This window comes from Podarcis liolepis (genome assembly GCF_965112155.1).
Source record: "Podarcis liolepis genome assembly, chromosome: 12".
Taxonomy (NCBI): Eukaryota; Metazoa; Chordata; class Lepidosauria; order Squamata; family Lacertidae; genus Podarcis; species Podarcis liolepis.
Window position 1 is genome coordinate 50676946 of NC_139563.1, and position 18752 is coordinate 50695697.

The following is an 18752-nucleotide window of genomic DNA, read 5'->3' on the forward strand; positions in this document are numbered from 1 at the left end:
TTGAAAGTGACCTTCAGCGATTGGATAGTTACAGAAAGTGGTTACTGTTGCGTTCTAGTGGAGCTCTATATAAGCAGGCTGGCTGAACCCTTCAGTTCAGTTCTGTTCTGGCCTGTGAATAAACAAGAGCTGTTTGAAGAATCACTGTGTCGTCTGATATGTTCGCCCACAACTTAACAGAATTGTTGCCTCTTCTTGCTCTTATGTTTAGTGCACGGTCCATGAAATCGAAGTCATGAGGAATTCGTGCCAGAAGTTTCGAGAACGGCTGGATGAGATTGAGCAGCACATGACGGAGCAAGAGGCCCTCTTTTCCAGTGCGATGTCAACGGAGGGGCGGTAATGTGCCTTCATTTCACTCCCCAGCCCTGCATTTGTGGCACCTGTCATGTGCACCACAAAAGCACACAAACACACACAACACATCTTATTATACACAGAAGGGCTTCTCTTAAAAATGGCGCAGTACATGCTATTTAAACTTCAGAGTGCTCTCCAAACAAAACAATCATGACAATGGCATAAATTGCATGCAGGGTGGTTTTTCTCCCACATGGCAGACCTGTCATCACATTTCCTACAGCTGTGCAACATCTGCAGTGCCATTAGGGCGGTGTGAGGGAAATCTAACAATTACCCTTGGTGCCATGGCAAATAGGCGGTGGTTATATAATAAGCATGATTTGTACATGAATTAATGCACCAGCTTGATCTTAAAAGACTAGCAGAGAGAGACAGAAGAACTGAATCCCATGGTTATGACTTTAATTTACTCAGATTATCGTGTTCCAGCTTTAATTCAGTCCTATGAACAAGAGTATTGACCCACTGTGTTGCCAAGTATAGGAAATGAATTGTGTCCAGGTGTGAATGTAATTAAACTTGGACATGATTGTCTTTGCAATATCTTTTGATGATGTTAAGGGAAGTGGAGGCCTCACTGAGGGTTGCCTTTCTGTCTTTTGTCTTGTCCCCCTGCCGTCTACCACAGAGAGGAAAGAAGACAGTTGCAGGTCTTGCGGCAAGCTGTTCGCCGAGAGGTCGCTGAACTGGAAGGGCAGCTGCAGGATCGGGCTCGCCAGGTTAGGGAGGGAATTCTAATGGTACGTAACCAGAGCTCTTCAGCATCTGCACTGGCCTCCTGGACACAAATCACAGGCCTCTTTTCCTAAAGGACTTAAGGTCACGTAACTCAAGAGCCAAGCGTTTTGATCAGACAAGGGACTAGCAACCAGCTAGGCCTAATGAAGCCTGTTGTGTGAGGGAAATTGGGATTTGCCTGGTGTAGGAGCACCACATATATATATGGTAGAAAGCAGGGCTTTTTCCCCAGCCAGAACTCAGTTCCGGCGCCTCTCAGGTGGGCGCCATTGCCATTGTAAGAGAAGGAAAAGGTAAAAAGGTAAAGGATCAGTCAAAGGCAACTGGGGTTGTGGCGCTCATCTCGCTTTCCGGCCAAGGGAGCCAGCGTTTGTCCACAGGCAGCTTTCTGGGTCATGTGGCCAGCAGGAGCAAACCGCTTCTGGCACAACAGAACACCATGATGCAAACCAGAGCACACGGAAATGCCATTTACCTTTCTGCCACAGTGGTGCCTATTTATCTACTTGCACTGGTGTGCTTTCGAACTGCTACGTTGTCAGGAGCTGGCTCAGAGCAACGGGAGCTCACCCTGTTGCGGGGATTCGAACCACCGACCTTCTGATCGGCAAGCCCAAGAGGCTCAGTGGTTTAGACCACAGCGCCACCCACGCCCCTATTGTAAGAGAATGAGGGAGGTGTTCCTGGTGAGTTCCGGCACCTCTTTTTCTGGAAAAATAGCTCTGGTAGAAAGCAAACAACAGCTCAGCAGTTAGTAGCAGCTGGTGTGGTGGGACAGAGTCAGCCCTTCTGACATGAACAAACTGCTGCAGCCAATCTGGCATTCCAGCTAGTACATCAGCAGAACCCTAACATTGCTTCCACCCTGCCCCAGTGATGCTGCAGTGGCAAAGGTGTAAAGTTGTTGTTGTTGTGGTTGTATTTTATTTATACCCTGCCCATCTGGCTGGGTTTCCCCAACCACTCTGGAGAAGGTGGTGACTCTGTGGTTCCAGCACAACAGCTGCTACTCTGAGTAGTTCTGTTGGTTCTTTGCAGATTAGTTGCGCTGCAGAAAGCGTGCTGTGAAGACCACACATTCAAGAAACGCAAAATAATTTTTGCTCGGTTTTAAAAACAAAAAGTCCTTTTACACTAAATTACAATATTAATAAGCATGACCCATCCATCAGGGTACTGAGAGAGCTACATGCTGCTCTTTATATTCCATACCCAACAGCTTACTTACCACAACTTAACGGCACCTGCTATAATGCTTCACAGCTGTAAAACTAGGTCACGTTATTTGCTCTGGACTTTAAAGAAATACACATCTTGAGAAACAATAATGAACCTTAAAATTTAAAGAGACCTTCCAGCAAGTTCATGGATGCTGCAAGTTATCAGGCAACACCTGAACACCCGAAGCAATAGGGCTTAGCAGAAGCAAAATTCAGGAGCTATTCTATACCAGTTGTTACACAGAAGGACTTCTGCTTTAGCTTTGAACTTATGCATTTTCCTCTCCCTCCTCCTCCTCCTCCTACATGGGTTTGGAAACTATGTAATCTATAACTTCTCATTTTGTCCAAACTAGAGAATCGTACTAACTATGGTTAGTCTAAACAAACCCGCTTCAAAAAGCATGGTTTGTAGTACACTTCCTTTGAAACAGACCATAGTTACTGTTAATTCCTATAGACAAATAACCCTGAGGCTCATTCATGTAGCGCTAAACCATGGACTCAGCTAGACTGGCAAAGAAAAGGTGATTTATATGTGTTGTATATGCGATATATCATTGTGCCACCAAGATAGTGATGTGGAGCCCCATTTTTCTCTACCTGTTTTCCCTGTTTAAATTTACAATGCTTTAAACTGAAACCCTTCTTTGATGTGTCTGGATCCAGTCCTTGTTTAACTAGGGTTGCCATATTGCAGACAAAAGAGTTGTTGACCTTTTTTCAGAGGGTGGGGAAATTAAAAAAAGAAAATAATTTTTTCGGCTAGAAGAAAATAGGGTTTTTTTTGCTAGTTTTAAGAAAATCAGCAAAAATAACCCCACTTACAACATGGGTTGCCATACACCTGGGTTTTCCTAGACATTTAAAGCGGACATTAAACATTCTGCCAGGACACCATTTGGGGGATCAAAATCCTGGCAAAGGCCAGGATTTTCCGAACGTATGGCAGCCCTAGTTTAACATTATATCTGAACATCGTCGTCGTACTACTGAGTGGTCCCATCTCTCTCTCTTTTAAATCAATATATCTCTGTGTTTCACACATCTCTTTGCAGCAGCTGAATCAGCTATTAGGCGAACAGTCCAACCTGTGCTCAGAACTTGGAATACCCAATCGGACGGAAGAAAGAGAGCCTAAAACCAGGCACGCTCACAGTACTCTTCCAGATGCTGCTGACGATTTCTTTTCCAGAGCTGGGTATTCCAATAATATCCACCACAGGCCTCCGAGTAGGAGTGCAACAGTCCCCTCAAGCCCCTCCAGCACTTTAGTCAGACAAACGGAGCTGAAGGCATCAACCTCTCTCGCAAGCGGCAAGGCCAATTCTGCGTCGGACCCCAAGGAACTTCACACCAGTAAAAAAGAAGTCAAAAGTCAAAAGATAGACTTCAAGGCCTTCATCCAGAATGTAAGAATCAAGTTGCATTCTGGTTCCTACCAGGGGTGGAACCTCTATTCTCCAGGGCCTTTGAGGGTGGGCACTCAAGTCATAGCTGTCAACTTTCCCCTTTTCTTGCGAGGAATCCTATTCGGAATAAGGGAATTTCCCTTAAAAAAGGGAATGTTGACAGCTGCGTCTCAAGTTCCTTGTCGAGTGGGAACCGTCTTGAATAGTGCTGCACAGCTTTGAGTGTATAGGTTACATTTTTGTGGTTGGTTCGCTCTTAACTCTTCTTATTTCTCTCGTTCTCTCCATCAGCTGAAGAAATCTTTCCGAAATTCTTTCAGCAACGATGCAGCAGAAGGAAAAGACTGAGGCGGGGCAATTCCCCCTGACCCGATACCCCAGGATGTTTTCTTGCAAGAACTACCTCAAAGGATTGAAGAGGATTTCCCATAAATGTTCAAAATGCGCTTTTCTTTTCTTTTCTTTTGCGAGAGAGCATGTCGAATAGAGATGTATACTGGGGAAAGTCCTGGAGGACGAATGTCGAGAGGCGAGTGCCGAAGAAGTCATCATAAGAGATTTATTGAAGGCAATATCTAGATGGCTCTTTTGTTATTGAAGATTTTGTGGTCTTTAATAAGGCCCGCCTAGTCCAGCGTCCTGTTCCCACATTGCCCAACCAGGTGCCTTAACCCTCTTTCTTATAGGACTAGTGCCAGGAACAAAGGGAACCTGGATAGTTAGCCATTTTGTGGTTTGCTCCAATAAGGAAGGCTGTCTCTGAACATTTGATTTCCAGCTACGAGGCACCACCTATTGGTAGGTATTTAAAATAGCAGAGACAAGAACTCTTCTCACAGCTATGACACCAGAAATCTACTTCTTAATGGGGGCTGTATTTCTACAGTATATGCTTGGAATATTAATTTTTGTTTTACTCCAGGAATGTGTTTTGTGGATTCTTCAGGAAAAAAATGTCTAGATTTCCAATAATATCCACCACAGGCCTCCGAGTAGAAGGACACTGACAAACTGGAATGTGTCCAGAGGAGGGCAACCAAAACGGTCAAAGGCCTGGAAGTGATGCCTTATGAGGAACGGCTAAGGGAGCTGGGCATGTTTAGCCTGGAGAAGAGGAGGTTAAGGGGTGATATGATAGCCATGTTCAAATATATAAAAGGATGTCACATAGAGGAGGGAGAAAGGTTGTTTTCTGCTGCTCCAGAGAAGCGGACACGGAGCAATGGATCCAAACTACAAGAAAGAAGATTCCACCTAAACATTAGGAAGAACTTCCTGACAGTAAGAGCTGTTTGACAGTGGAATTTGCTGCCAAGGAGTGTGGTAGAGTCTCCTTCCTTGGAGGTCTTTAAGCAGAGGCTTGACAACCATATGTCAGGAGTGCTCTGATGGTGTTTCCTGCTTGGCAGGGGGTTGGACTCGATGGCCCTTGTGGTCTCTTCCAACTCTATGATTCTATGATTCTAAGATTTGGCCTTTTTTTAGTTTAACATTTTGAAAGTTTCCTGGCCTAATAATCAAACCCAGTAAAAGAAGAAAGAAAAAGAGATGCATGACCCTGCCTAAATCTCTGTAGGCTTTAATTTGGAACTAATACATATTCTGCTTTTTCAAAATATTTTTTTTCCCAGGCATCTTTATTGAAAGTTAAAAAGTACATAATTATATGTGCACTAAACATAGTGAGCTTGTATAAATCTTTCGCCTTTTACTTTCCCAAAATCTTGCGACTCCCTTTCTGCTTCCTATGGACTAATCCTCTCTTTTAGAAAAGTTTGAAATCAAATGTGTCAGCCTTTGTTTGCAGTTTCCCAATACCTTATACAGTGGAATCTCGGTTTTCGAATGTAATCCATTCCGGAAGACAGTTTGACTTCTGAAACGTTTGAAAACCAAAACCTCAATACAGAAGCCTCAAAATGGAAAAATTTATACAGAGAACTCAATACAGAAGCCGCCTCAGAAGTTTGACTTCTGAGGCGTGTTCGAAAGTGGAAGCATTTCCTTCTGGGTTTCTGGCGTTCAAGTTCCAAAACATTTGTCAACAGAGACGTTTGGAAACCAAGGTATGTTGTACTACATAGCTAGGGATGAACACAAGAATAAAATCTGCCTTGGGCTGGTTTCTCACAGAATATCCTACCTGACAAATCCAGATATGTCTTTGAAAAGCTGCACATATTTTTATTTTTTGACATAAATTTTAGGAAGCAGTGGCGTAGCGTGGGGGGTGCAGGGGGGCCGGCCGCACCGGGCGCAACATTGGGGGGGGGGGGCGTGCTTGCACTCGCAGAGAGCTCTGCCCCTACCTGGCTCACTCACTCTCTTTCAGCACTGTCACAGATTTCGCAAACATTTCGCTATTCTCACACGGATCCTCCTCCTAGCCAATCAGGAACTAATCTTGTGGAAGAGACTCGAGTGCTAAAATCCACGGGTTAGGGGGAACAAATTACTTGCCTTGACCTGGGTGCTGACAACCCACGCTATGCCACTGTTAGGAAGAAAAATCAATGGAGGGGGAACACTTGCAAGATGGTCTGAGTGCTTCTGAGGCAGCCTGGGGGCTGCCTGCCTGCCTGCCTGCCTTCTGTTGCTGTTTTTAAAAAGTCATTTTGTCTGCCTAAGAGTGACTAGCTAGTGGGCAGGGTGCTTTCTGCCACACATGTTGAAATCAATATAGCAATTCCCCCTGGAAGCGACGAGTCTTTGATATGCTGCTGCCCTCACAGGGAATTTTTACGGATACTGCATTCAATTTTATGTATTTTTATGTTCAAGGGGACTGAATACAACATGAAACGTACATAAAATCTGTAAAACGTAGCAAGCTAGCCACTCTTAGGCAGCTGAAATTACTTTGTTAGGCAGCCCTCAAACTGCAGCACGTGCAAAACCACAAAAGAGTAGGAATCTGGCAATGAACAGATCCCACAATCCCAAATCGTTGAATTGGTCTGTGCATGTGTCCACTTCAGAATCACACCTTGTCCACTTCTTTCCCCATCCTCATAGACAGCATTGTGCTTGCTGTGATTTAACAACACATACATCATCATCATCATTTGAATTTCTTCTTCTTCTTCTTCTTCTTTTGCAATCACTTGTAGCCGAGTAAGATTGTGTTCCATAAACACAGTTTTAACAATGAGTCCGTAAGTGACTGTGGAGGCCAATTCTGGATCCACACGTCCTTCCACAGTGGGGACATTGGTTTCCGGGCAGGAGCTGATCATGGTGTGGATTTGCCAAGCGTGCCTTCCTTCTAGCACATTTCTCCCTTGTGTCCTGAGTTCGAGTGTCTTCAAAGCCCATGACACCTTTGGTAAAGGCTGTTCTCCAACTGGAGCGCTCACAGGCCGGTGTTTCCCAGTTGTCAGTGTTTATACTACATTTTTAAAGATTTGCCTTGAGACAGTCTTTAAACCTGTTTTGTTGACCACCAGCATTACGCTTTCCATTTTTAAGTTCGGAATAGAGTAGTTGCTTTGGAAGACGATCATCAGGCATCTGCACAACATGACCAGTCCAGCGAAGTTGATGTTGAAGAATCATAGCTCCAACATTGGTGATCTTTGCTTCTTCCAGTACACTGATATTAGTTCTCCTGTCTTCCCAAGTGATACCCAGAGGTCTCGGGGCGGTTCACAGAATAGGCCTTCGTTTCCTGGTTTCCACTTTGGATTAACACCAGGGTCACTTCCTCCCTGATCAGTTATATGACCAACTAATTGGCACAGTACCGTAGTTTTTGCCCTATAGGGTGAAAGGGGGAACTCCCGCCGGGCTCTCCAGGCTTGCGGATATCTGCCCGAAGCCCGGGACGTGCTGCTCAGTGTGCCCCAGGCTTCGGGCTGCAGGCTGCTTTCCACAAGACTTGGGAGCCCGGCGGGAACTCCCACTGGGCTCCCAAGGTTTGCGGACAGCTTCCTGAAGCCTGGAGAGCGAGAGGGGTCGGTGGGCACTGACCCCTCTCGCTCTCCAGGCTTCAGCGATAGCCTGCATTCGCCCCATAGGGCGCACTTATTTTTCTGGAGGGGGGGGGGGAATAAAGGGGGAAAAATTATTTTTCCCCCGAGCCCCAAAGAGCAAAGAAGCCATGACAGCGAGCGGGATGGAACAAGAAAAATTGTGGATGAAAGAACTCTGATTGGGGTGAGCAGAGCTCTGAACATTTTTGGGTCACCCTGAGGCCTACAGTCAGGTTTGGACTAAATACGAAAAATATTAGAGAAGTTTGAATTACCTTAACTTTGCACCCTGCAGCTTAAGCAGATAGATGTTTTAGAAAATCTAATCGTGCTCTTCTTAAAGTCCTCTAAATGTTCTTTCTTCCTCTAAACAAAAACCCATAATAATGACGAGCATTTCTACTTGTTACATGCTTCCTTTGAAAAAGGGACAGTGTCTGCTTATCCTATAAACTCCAAGGTGTAAGTTCCTTATCTTATCATTTCCACAGCTTGCATTTTTCCTAGTCTTCAGTTTTTATTAGACTAACCTGAAAGACACACAGGAATAGCTTATATTCCATATCACTTCATATCTGTTATGTTGTAGATCATACTTTGTTAAAACAAATGGAAACAGATGTGTAACCACTGATTAAATTAAACATCATGGGAAGTGAGCTGTGTATAAAAACTTAAGTTGTGGCCATTTCCAAGGACAAGATACTAAAAGCTCCAAGGATGTGGAAAATCAATAACCTCCTCATGTTGTCACCAAGTCAACGTCGAGAGGATGTCAGATTGCATCTTCACGCTATGATTATAAACAGGGAGACGAAAAATAAAAAGAGTTTGTGTTGGCCCATATTATCATTCCATTTTAGATATTCTGATAAGATACCGGGTGGCGAGAGAAAAGGAAAAAAATCCAGGTGTTTGAAATAAGATTCATTTCGTCCGTCAATGTGCTTCCTAGTCATTAAGCTGTCTCCTGACATTGATTATTGCACCTTCTGTTGACTGCAATCTTAGGAACTAAGCTTTAGTTTATATAATCAAAACAAATACACATTATTTCCCTATTTCCCCCTGCCTGCATCACCAGCCACTTCCCATGTCATCTGCTCTGTGCTGAATTTTGGGCTGAGATTGGATGGCAGCTTCTGTCAGGTACTCTGTCATTCTTAGGCACCAGTGATAAATCCACAGATGAAACTGATTATTATTGCAATCCTGGAGAGAGAGGTAAACAACCTAAAAGGACTGCAAAAGCCCCACATAAATCCACAGAGTTACTATCAAGTGTATGATGCAAAGACTATGGGATGGAAAGGAAGCCCCAAGGCCTGTCAAGTCTCGCTGGTGATTACTCTGCAGAGGACGAGAAAAGCGCTGTTTCATCTTAGATGAGCAGCTGAACTTTAAAGGAACGGCATCTGGACACTTCATAGTGGGAAACATTAATACTGGATTCACGGAGTCGCTTTCTGAAGCTGCCTCTCCCTGGGGGTTGCTCTTTCAGATTTTGTTCTCTGCGGTGGCCTTGAGGGCATTGTAACCCCAGCATCCTGCTTTGTGGCCAGCGTCTCCATGTCACCTGCTCATTTGCATGCCCCAAAGCCACATTTTAAAGGGAAACATATGCTGTATATATAAATATATTTCAACAGGTACTAAGAAGTGATTTTGTACCAGTGCAAAGCAGAAGAACTGGCAGGACCACATGCCTTGGAAGGGAAGGTGGTTGTTGTCACGATGGCAATTTCCCCTCTGAAGCTGCTATTTGCGTGTATTCCTCCATCAGTGCCAATAGTAGCTGCTTTTTACTTAAGAAAAGCAAAGAAAAAAGCACAGTCAGTGCCAGATTTAGGTTTGATGAGGCCCTAAGGTAATGGGGCCTTTTATATGTCCAGCTGTCCTTTTTCAACAACAAATTGCCACTGTATTTTGTGTTGAATATATGCTATATGGTAGTTTATGGACCTAATAGGTATCTACAGTGGTGCCTCGCAAGACGAAAATAATTCGTTCTGTGATTCTCTTCGTCTAGCGGTTTTTTCGTCTTGCGAAGCAAGCCCATTGACGGATTAGTGGATTAGCGCTATTAGCGGCTTTTAGCGGCTTATCTGCTGATCGGATCAGCTGATAAGTGGCTTAGCGGCTTAGAAAAAAGAGGGGAAGGAAAAAAAACCCGCAGGAACTCGCAAGACATTGTCGTCTTGCGAAGCAAGCCCATAGGAAATTCGTTTTGCGAAGCACCTCCAAAACGGAAAACTCTTTCGTCTAGCGAGTTTTCCGTCTTGCGAGGCATTCGTCTTGCAGGGCACCACTGTAAAGCCATTTGCACATAACAAAATATGTATTTTATCAAAGTACAGTGGTACCTCTGGATGCGAATGGGATCCATTCCCGAGCCCCGTTCGCATCCTGAAGCGAACGCAACCCGCATCTGCGCATGCGCGGATCGCGATTCGCCGCTTCTGTGCATGTGCTTGATGTCATTTTGAGCGTCTGCGCATGCGTGAGTGGCGAAACCCAGAAGTAACGCGCTCCGTTACTTCCGGGTCGCTGCGGAGCGCAACCCGAAAATGCTTAACCTGAAGCTACTTCAACCCAAGATATGACTGTAATTGTTGAACTGAAATACAATTAAGAAGTATATTAATAGTGAAATACAGGCGGGGTCCATTCCTTACATCATAGGAGCCTACACAACACAAAACACTGTTGCTCTTTGCAGATTTTATTTTATTTTATTTTTGTTTTTTTATCTTATATTTTGGAAATGTACATCCAGGTGTTTTTTTCCTTTAAGTTTTTTGGAGGACTCCAAGAGAGTGGGGCTCTAAGCTATAGCCTGTTTAGCTTATACGTAAATCCGGCACTGAGCACACTAACATCATTCACGCAATCCCACACCACATCTCATTTGGCCTGTACTTATCACAAACCTCCCTTTTTGTGAGTGTGGTTGCTCCAGAGGAAGGGTCTGTTGAGCAAAAAAGAATGCACACAAACAGTTCCTACATTGTTTGCGTCCCTTTCAACGCTACAGTCCTGCGATTCTATATTAGCCTTATGTGCTGGTCCCGGGGGGGGGGGGTTACCGTGAGGCATGGCCAGAGTCCGGTCCTGGGCTGAGGGTCTGGAGACTGTCCACCAAGGGGGAGGCGGGGTCCAAAGCAAGAAGCCGGGGGGTGGTCGGGAACTCCGGAAGAACAGTGCTGGCAAAAACAGGTTTCCAGCAATGTTGCTCCCGCAACCTGGGACTGGGCTGACTGGCCTTTATCTCCTCTGAGGCCAGGGGCGGTCCCGGCCCACAGGTGACCTGCCTCTCCTGGCCTGGAGGCGAGCACTCCTCCTGAGAGAACTTAGTTCCCTCCGCCTCTCTGCCCTGAGCCTCTGCAGCTCAGGAGAGGCTGGAGGGTTACTGGACCCAGGGGCAGCTTCACCTTCCCCTGACAGGGCGGGGAGAGGCACACCTGCAGGCAATGGGTCCTCAATCACCTCCGGAGCCAGAGTGGATTCATCTGGTGTCTGCTCCTGAGGATCCGGCACAGGTGCAGGCCCTTCAGATTCAAGCCCCTGCCCGAGCTCAGCCGGCCCTGGAGGCGGGGACTCCTGTGCAGGCTGGGACTCCTCAGGTTCAGATTCTGAATCAGATTCCCAGGCCATCACACCTTAATACACAGAAGATGGGGTGGGACCAGCAGGCTTTATTTATTTCCTCTCCCCTTTGGTTCATGTGGCTGTGTCACAGGGCAGGGCCTGCGACACTAAAGGCTTGGTCCTTAAATGTCACTGCTACTCCTTGTAATACTCATAAAGGCTGACCAAACCTCAGAGACGTGAGGAACCACAAGATGTTTCTCATCAGTGGACCTCAGTGTGCCTCAAGATGGCACATACAGGATCAGACTTATAAGGTCCTTGTTGCTCCTAGATTGCATCCAGGATTTATGCGCTCTCTGTGGGGTTCCCTCACTGCAAGAAGCCAAGTTACAGGGAACCAGGCAGAGGGCCTTCTCAGTAGTGGCACCTTCCCTGTGGAACACCCTCCATCAGATCTCAAAGAGATATACAACTACCAGACTTTTAGAAGACATCTGAAGGCAGCCCTGTTTAGGGAAGCTTTTAATGTTTAAAAGACCATTGTATTTTAATATTTTGTTGGAAGCCGCCCAGAGTGGCTGGGGAAACCAGAACTATCACAGAACTTTTAAAGAACTGCCTATGCTGGTTCATAGGGACGCGGGTGGCGCTGTGGGTTAAACCACAGAGCCTAGGACTTGCCGATCAGAAGGTCGGCGGTTTGAATCCCCGCGATGGGGTGAACTCCCGTTGCTCGGTCCCAGCTCCTGCCAACCTAGCAGTTCAAAAGCACGTCAAAGTGCAAGTAGATAAATAGGTACCGCTCCAGCGGGAAGGTAAATGGCGTTTCCGTGCGCTGCTCTGGTTCGCCAGAAGTGGCTTAGTCATGCTGGCCACATGACCCGGAAGTTGTACGCCGGCTGGCTCCTTCAGCCACTAAAGCGAGATGAGCGCCGCAACCCCAGAGTCGGTCACGACTGGACCTAATGGTCAGGGGTCCCTTTACCCTTTACCTATGCTGGTTCATATCTAGATCAGCACTCTCTTTCCTTCAGCAGGCCCAACAAGCAGAGCAATGTGGAAATAGTCATCTCTCATCACTTATCTCCAGCATATGGAAATCAGGTAGCCTTCGTCTAAATATGGAAGTTTAATTAAGCCTATCCGGCTTTGTTTGATTGTTATGTAATGAAAACAGAGCTCTTCACTATGTCCCTTTCTATAGCCTCTTGCCCAGATGTGGTAAGAGCAGGGAGCAGGGAGCAGAGACAGGACTCAATACTCGATAGCCTCCTTTGATTTGATTTTTTTTTAAAAAAAATCTTTTTAAACGTTACCAAGCAAAATGCCAGTTTTCAAAGGGCTTTGTGAAACCTCTGGCTTCGAAATCACGACCATTGTTCTCCACCCAGCTTCTTGATGTGTCGATGAATGTACATTTAATTAAAACCGCAGACGAGAGAGGCTCTCGAGGCAGCAACACAATTTGGGACACTTCTTGAAATATTATAATGGCAATTTAACCTGGAATTTTCACGAGACACATCGGAACCCCTCTCGATAGAATTACCTTTGTGCAGCACAATGCTTACGCCTGTATTAAGACAACAGCTTCCCTGCAGCTTTGCATTATGTTCAGCAGAAGTGGTGTCATTCTGCAAAGGACCACTTCAAGGCAGCGTCTGGCATGTGGATACAGAAATAAAAGCAACCACGGACTTGAATAGTGCATATGCACATCTGAGCTCGCTGTGATTTTTTAAAGTCCACCTCTGTGGAGCTAAACAGAGTTCATTCATTCATATTCATCCCCCTTTAAAGGCTGGGAGTGCAGAGCAACATAGTTCAAGAAGATAGTTCAAGAAGAGTTATCTGTCGCTTGGACTACTGCAATGCGCTCTATGTGGGGCTACCTTTGAAGGTGACCCGGAAACTACAACTAATCCAGAATGCGGCAGCTAGACTGGTGACTGGGAGCGGCCGCCGAGACCATATAACACCAGTCTTGAAAGACATACACTGGCTCCCAGTACGTTTCCGAGCAAAATCCAAAATGTTGGTGCTGACCTTTAAAGCCCTAAACGGCCTCGGCCCAGTATACCTGAAGGAGCGTCTCCACCCCCATCGTTCAGCCCGGTCACTGAGGTCCAGTCTCAAGGGCCTTCTGGCGGTTCCCTCGCTGCAAGAAACCAAGTCACAGGGAATCAGGCAGAGGGCCTTCTCGGTAGTGGCACCCACCCTGTGGAACACCCTCCCACCAGATGTCAAAGAGAACAGCAACTACCAGACTTTTAGAAGGCATCTGAAGGCAGTCCTGTTTAGGGAAGCTTTTAATGTTTAATAGACTATTATATTTTAATATTATGTTGAAAGCCGCCCAGAGTGGCCGGGGAAACCCAGCCAGATGGGTGGGGTATAAATAATAAATTATTATTATTACTACTACTACCTACCCACCTAAAATATAAACTGAACACAATAATGGTGCAAACTTACAGCTAACACAGGAGTGGGGAAACTGGTCTTTCAGGGACTGTTGGACTGCAACTCCCATAATCTTTGGCTGATGGGAGTTGGACTTCATCGCCATGCGGAGAGCCTCAGGTTCCCCACCTCTGAGCTAGCTAGATGTGGCTTCATACATGAGGACAGGTTTTTTGGTGTGTTTTTAAAGTAAATAGATCCACTGCTGTGGGAAGGAGGGGGGGGCAAAGAGTTAAAGCCCCTTTATTCATACCTGCCAGGATCCAGCTATTTATTTTATAAAACCATTCGCAAACTTGCTAATTGTTTGAATAGTGTCACACCTGGTTTGTCTGTTAATCAGACAAACAGCGAAAGTCACAAATGTCAGGCAACTTCTTTTTCTTTGTAAACCTAAACCTCTTTTCAATGGCTCTGCGTTCATTTCTAGCAAGACTAGGTACTTTGTGCTTTGTGGCAAGGGACTGAGCTGTTTGGGTCTCGGGAGGAGGCCCTCCGCAAATGGGTTAATCATCTGTTTGTGGGAGAAAACAAACTTCAGGGGTGAAAAATCGGTCCTGGTGCACATCGAAAATTGCAGTTATCTGTACTGCTCCAGTAAATGCTGGCTTACAGTGTGCTATTTGTTTGTTTGTTTGTTTGTGCTTATAAATAAAACCGTTTTAAAAAGTTAGTCCTGGTGGGTGTCATATAGCACTTTTATGATTATCACAGAGGCCTCTCTTTAGAAGGTTAAGCAGCCATGTAAGCCATTCTCACTGGTTATGGCTTAGCTTCACGAGAGAAGTGCTCTCCAAACGTGAAATGAGATCCCAGAAGTATCTGGTGCAAGAAAGGGGTGAAGGAAGATGAGAAATCTGGTGTGAGCCACTTCTAGCCTGTTGGCTGCATGTTGGTTGTTTCAGTCATAAAGGTTGATATATTTCTGTAGACATTCTTTTGGAAGACATTAAGCAAGCTACCGTCAATCAGTCAGCCTCAGTTTTCTTTTCTGCAAAGTGATAGTTTCTCCTGAAAAGGAATCTTGGGAAAGGAAAGTCAAGATGAGCAGGAAGATTGTAGGGCCATGGGACATGAAATGGGAAAGTGTATTTTTAATAATAATAATAATAATAATAATAATAATAATAATAATAATAATATTTCTACCCCACCCATCTGGCTGGGTTGCCCCAGCCACTCTGGGTAGCTTCCAACACATGTAAAAATAATAAAACATCAAACATTAATAGTAACAATCTGATCCAATATAAAAAGATCACAATAACTTTAAAATAAACAACTTATATAAAATAAAGCAATATTCAATCATCCATTGCAATCCAATAGTAAACAGTAAAATTAAACATCAGTAAATAATAATTAAACAGTTTACACTTATCAGTTACAATAAAGAATTACCAATCTATAATCAATAAAAATAACAGGAAATCACAATGCATAAAATACCACAAAACATACAAAACCATGTAAAAGGGTCAAATTGTAAAACAAGGACGCACAACTTATAAAATTGTTATTTTTCAAATATCCTGAACGTCCCAGCTGCTTCTTTGTTCTCAAAGTCATGGTCTGGGAAAGGCTCCCAAAGCTGCAGGGGGTGGAGCAAGGGAGGTGGAAAAAGCCATTGCCTGGTGACCAGCAAAATCTCTCTCCCCTTAGAAGAGACAACAAAAGCATGATATGAACCAGATCAACATTACCCAAATGGACTTGGACCTAAAAGAAAGCTACATACACAGCGGATAAAACCACACATGCTGCAAGAGTTTTGCTTCCCTTATTGTCACAGCAATCCCCAATGCCTGGAAGCCAAGGTGCCATATTATTTTCTCATGGAGCCAATTTGTGGTCAAAGGCCACACACTTTCTTTCCTTCTCTTGATGGAAGAGGGTGCCCAGAAAGAGGTGTGATCCCCAACTGGAATGGGCCAGAATAGTTGGTTTCATGCAAGAGCACTTGGAACTGTCACACCGTAACTCTTCCAGTCCCCTTCCCCAGAGAAGAGGTAATTGCAACTGGGCAGTACAGTGGTACCTTGGTTTTCAAACGTACAGTCATACCTTGGTTGTTGAACACCTTGGTCCTCATATGTTTTGGCTCCCGATTGAAACCCAGAAGTGAATGTTCTGGTTTTCGAACTTTTTTTGGAAGCCAGATGTCTGATGCAGCTTCCGCTATTGTTTCTGGCGCGCCTGAGCAATTGGAAGCCAATCGGAAGCCATGCCTTGGTTTCTGAACATTTTGGAAGTTGAATGGACTTCTGGAACACATTCTGTTCAGAAACCAAGGTACAGATGTAATCTGTTCTAGAAGACTTCCAAAAACCGATGCATTTACTTCCGGAAGCATTTGCTTATGGAAAACTCAAAATGGAAGCCGTGTGGCACATTCGACTTCCAAAAAGCATTCAAAAACCGAAGCAGTTACTTCTGGGTTTTCGGTATTTGAAAACCAAAACGTTTGATTTCTGAGACATTCGAAAACCAAGAAACCACTGTAGTTGTCATAGAATGATGGATCCATGGTGGGCTTCTTAGGGGTGGTCAAATCACCACTTCTTTCAAGACTGCAGGGATTGTTCCTTCTTTCAAGGACTCATTGGCCACACCCTGGACATACCCCTTCAGGCAAGCTTAAACTAGCCAAGAGGGGTGAGGGAGCATGTGATTCACATCATCACAAGCACCTTGCCTGTGTTACTAGGCAAAAGCATCTAAAACTGATCCTCTGCTGTTGCGTGTCGAGGTCCCCAAGCCACCTCCCAATAATTCACACACCACACATCAATTTTTGTTTAGGTTTTTGACATGATTTTGGCCACAACTTTATTTAAATACACACATGTGAGTGGTTGCTTAGGCATTGGTTCCGACTATCTGTCCTTGCCCCGGGGACAAAACTGACTTCCGGATTCCAGCGGAAGCCAGTCAGGGAAAAATTTTTGGGGAGAAATGAAGCTGGGCACCAGTCCCTCACTTCTCACCCGCATGTTCCTAGTGGCTTGCCCGGCCCAAGTCCGATGCCAGGGACAAGGACGAAAAGAAGGCAAGCCCCTGGATTCCTTTAACGGAATTCCCTTTCCACACCACCATTGGAGGGGTAGGCACTTACCCCTCCACCAACCAATTTGAACCAATGCCTAACCGCCAACCTTACAAGTTGTGACGATTTGCTACGCAGTAGGCAAAAACCAAATGGCACCAGCCAATCAGCCAAATGGACAAAATTCCTACCAGGCCCCTGCCTCAAGGCAGACGACCCCATGACAGGCATAGCAAGGTCAAGCAAACAACCCCCCCCCCAATACAGGGAGGGTGGGCGGGTGATCCGGTGCAAGGAGCCAAGAGGACTCCCAAAGTTAGGCGACCAATATTTTAAACCTCTGACCCCTCCTTCAAAATTGGCAGCAGGCAATTCTCCCCAGTGACCCAATTAACCAATTCACTGCCTGGGTCTCTCCACAAATCCGCCCAGCAACAATGGGGTGGCCTGTATCCCCCACCGCAACACGTGCTCTCTGCTAGGGAGAACACGGTTTGTATTTTTATTTTATTTTTTTAAAATGATATTTATTGAAATTTTACAGACAGTAAAAGGTTACAGAATTTAAACATAAAAAGTAAGAACAAAGAATAACCATAATAAAAAAGGAAAAAAAGAGATACAGAAATACAAAAACAAAACACATAAAAAGTAACAAGTAAAAAGCAGTTAAAAAAGAAAAATCAGTATTTTCATGTCTTATATTTCATTTACTTGTTTCCTGACCTCCTCACACCTCCCTTTTTTGTATTCCAGTTCACATGGTTAATTCAGCAAATCCTTACCCTCTATCATTTATCCTTACTCAATATCTTAACCTATTATAAATATGTATTTTCAACCATTATCAATCCGTATTTACATATTCTTGTTAATCTTTTTACCAATATCGCTTATTTTCAATCCAACATCCCTTTAACATTCATTAATTTTACAGTATTTCTGCAAATAGTCTTTAATTTTTTTTCAGTCTTCTTCCACCACCTCTTCTCCCTGATCTCGGATTCTGCCGGTCATTTCTGCCAGTTCCATGTAGTCCATTACCTTCATCTGCCATTCTTCCAGTGTGGGTAAATCTTGTGTCTTCCAATACTTTGCAATCAATATTCTTGCTGCTGTTGTCGCATACATAAAAAAAGTTCTGTCCTTCTTTGGCACCAATTGGCCGACTATGCCCAAGAGGAAGGCCTCTGGTTTCTTCCGGAAGGTATATTTAAATACCTTTTTCATTTCATTATATATCATCTCCCAAAAAGCCTTGATCCTTGGGCACGTCCACCAAAGGTGAAAGAATGTACCTTCAGTTTCTTAAAACCTCTGACCCCTCCTTCAAAATTGGCAACAGGCAATTCTCCCCAGCGACCCAATTAACCAATTCACTGCCTGGGTCCGCCCAGCAACAATGGGGTGGCCTGTATCCCCCACCGCAACACGCGCTCTCTGCTAGGGAGAACACGGTTTGTAGCAGACATTGCTCTAGACCCCTTGCTGGAGGCTGCAGTGAATGTGAATGTCAAGCTTCTCCAGATCATCCAGAGAGGATCTGGGGCAGGAATGGGGAGTGCGCTGGAAGGAGAGTCCAGATAACCCCATTGCACTAGGGTACTGCCTTTCACTAGCAAAACTCGGTAGTCGAACCCGGCCCCATGGCTCTGTGGCTCTTTCAAACAGAAAGAGCAAAGAAAACGGAGACAATGAGCCTCCGCCAAGTTTGGCGCTGCTAAATCTCTGAGAGGAAATGGCCCGGGTCGAAGGCCTTTCCCTGTGAATGGTTAAAGGGCTCCAATTCATAGCGCTGCACAACGGGCAGAAAGTTTCCTCTGGCTTTCCAGAGGCCCAGCCTGTTTGTATGCCTTTCCCCCGTTCCAAACAAAACCTCCCTCTCAAGCGACAGGCGAAAATAGCCAATTCTGCTCACCACTGGCATGTGCACAGGAGCCACAGAAGA

At 45.1% G+C, this 18752-nt stretch overlaps 1 protein-coding gene across 3 annotated transcripts in view; it reads left to right on the plus strand.

The window, feature by feature from the left end:
- The window catches only part of ITPRID1 (ITPR interacting domain containing 1), a 67786-nt gene extending 63070 nt beyond the window's left edge, over window positions 1-4716 (plus strand). For 2 of the 3 annotated variants that reach the window (XM_083467866.1, XM_083467865.1), the window contains exons 12-15: window positions 212-339; window positions 992-1103; window positions 3380-3733; window positions 4025-4716. In XM_083467866.1, the coding sequence (XP_083323992.1) occupies window positions 212-339; window positions 992-1103; window positions 3380-3733; window positions 4025-4081 (651 nt within the window). In that variant the 3' untranslated portion in view covers window positions 4082-4716. The remainder of the gene's footprint in view (window positions 1-211; window positions 340-991; window positions 1104-3379; window positions 3734-4024) is intronic. The other variant, XM_083467867.1, reaches the window with a different exon arrangement.
- Window positions 4717-18752: the final 14036 nt, after the last annotated feature.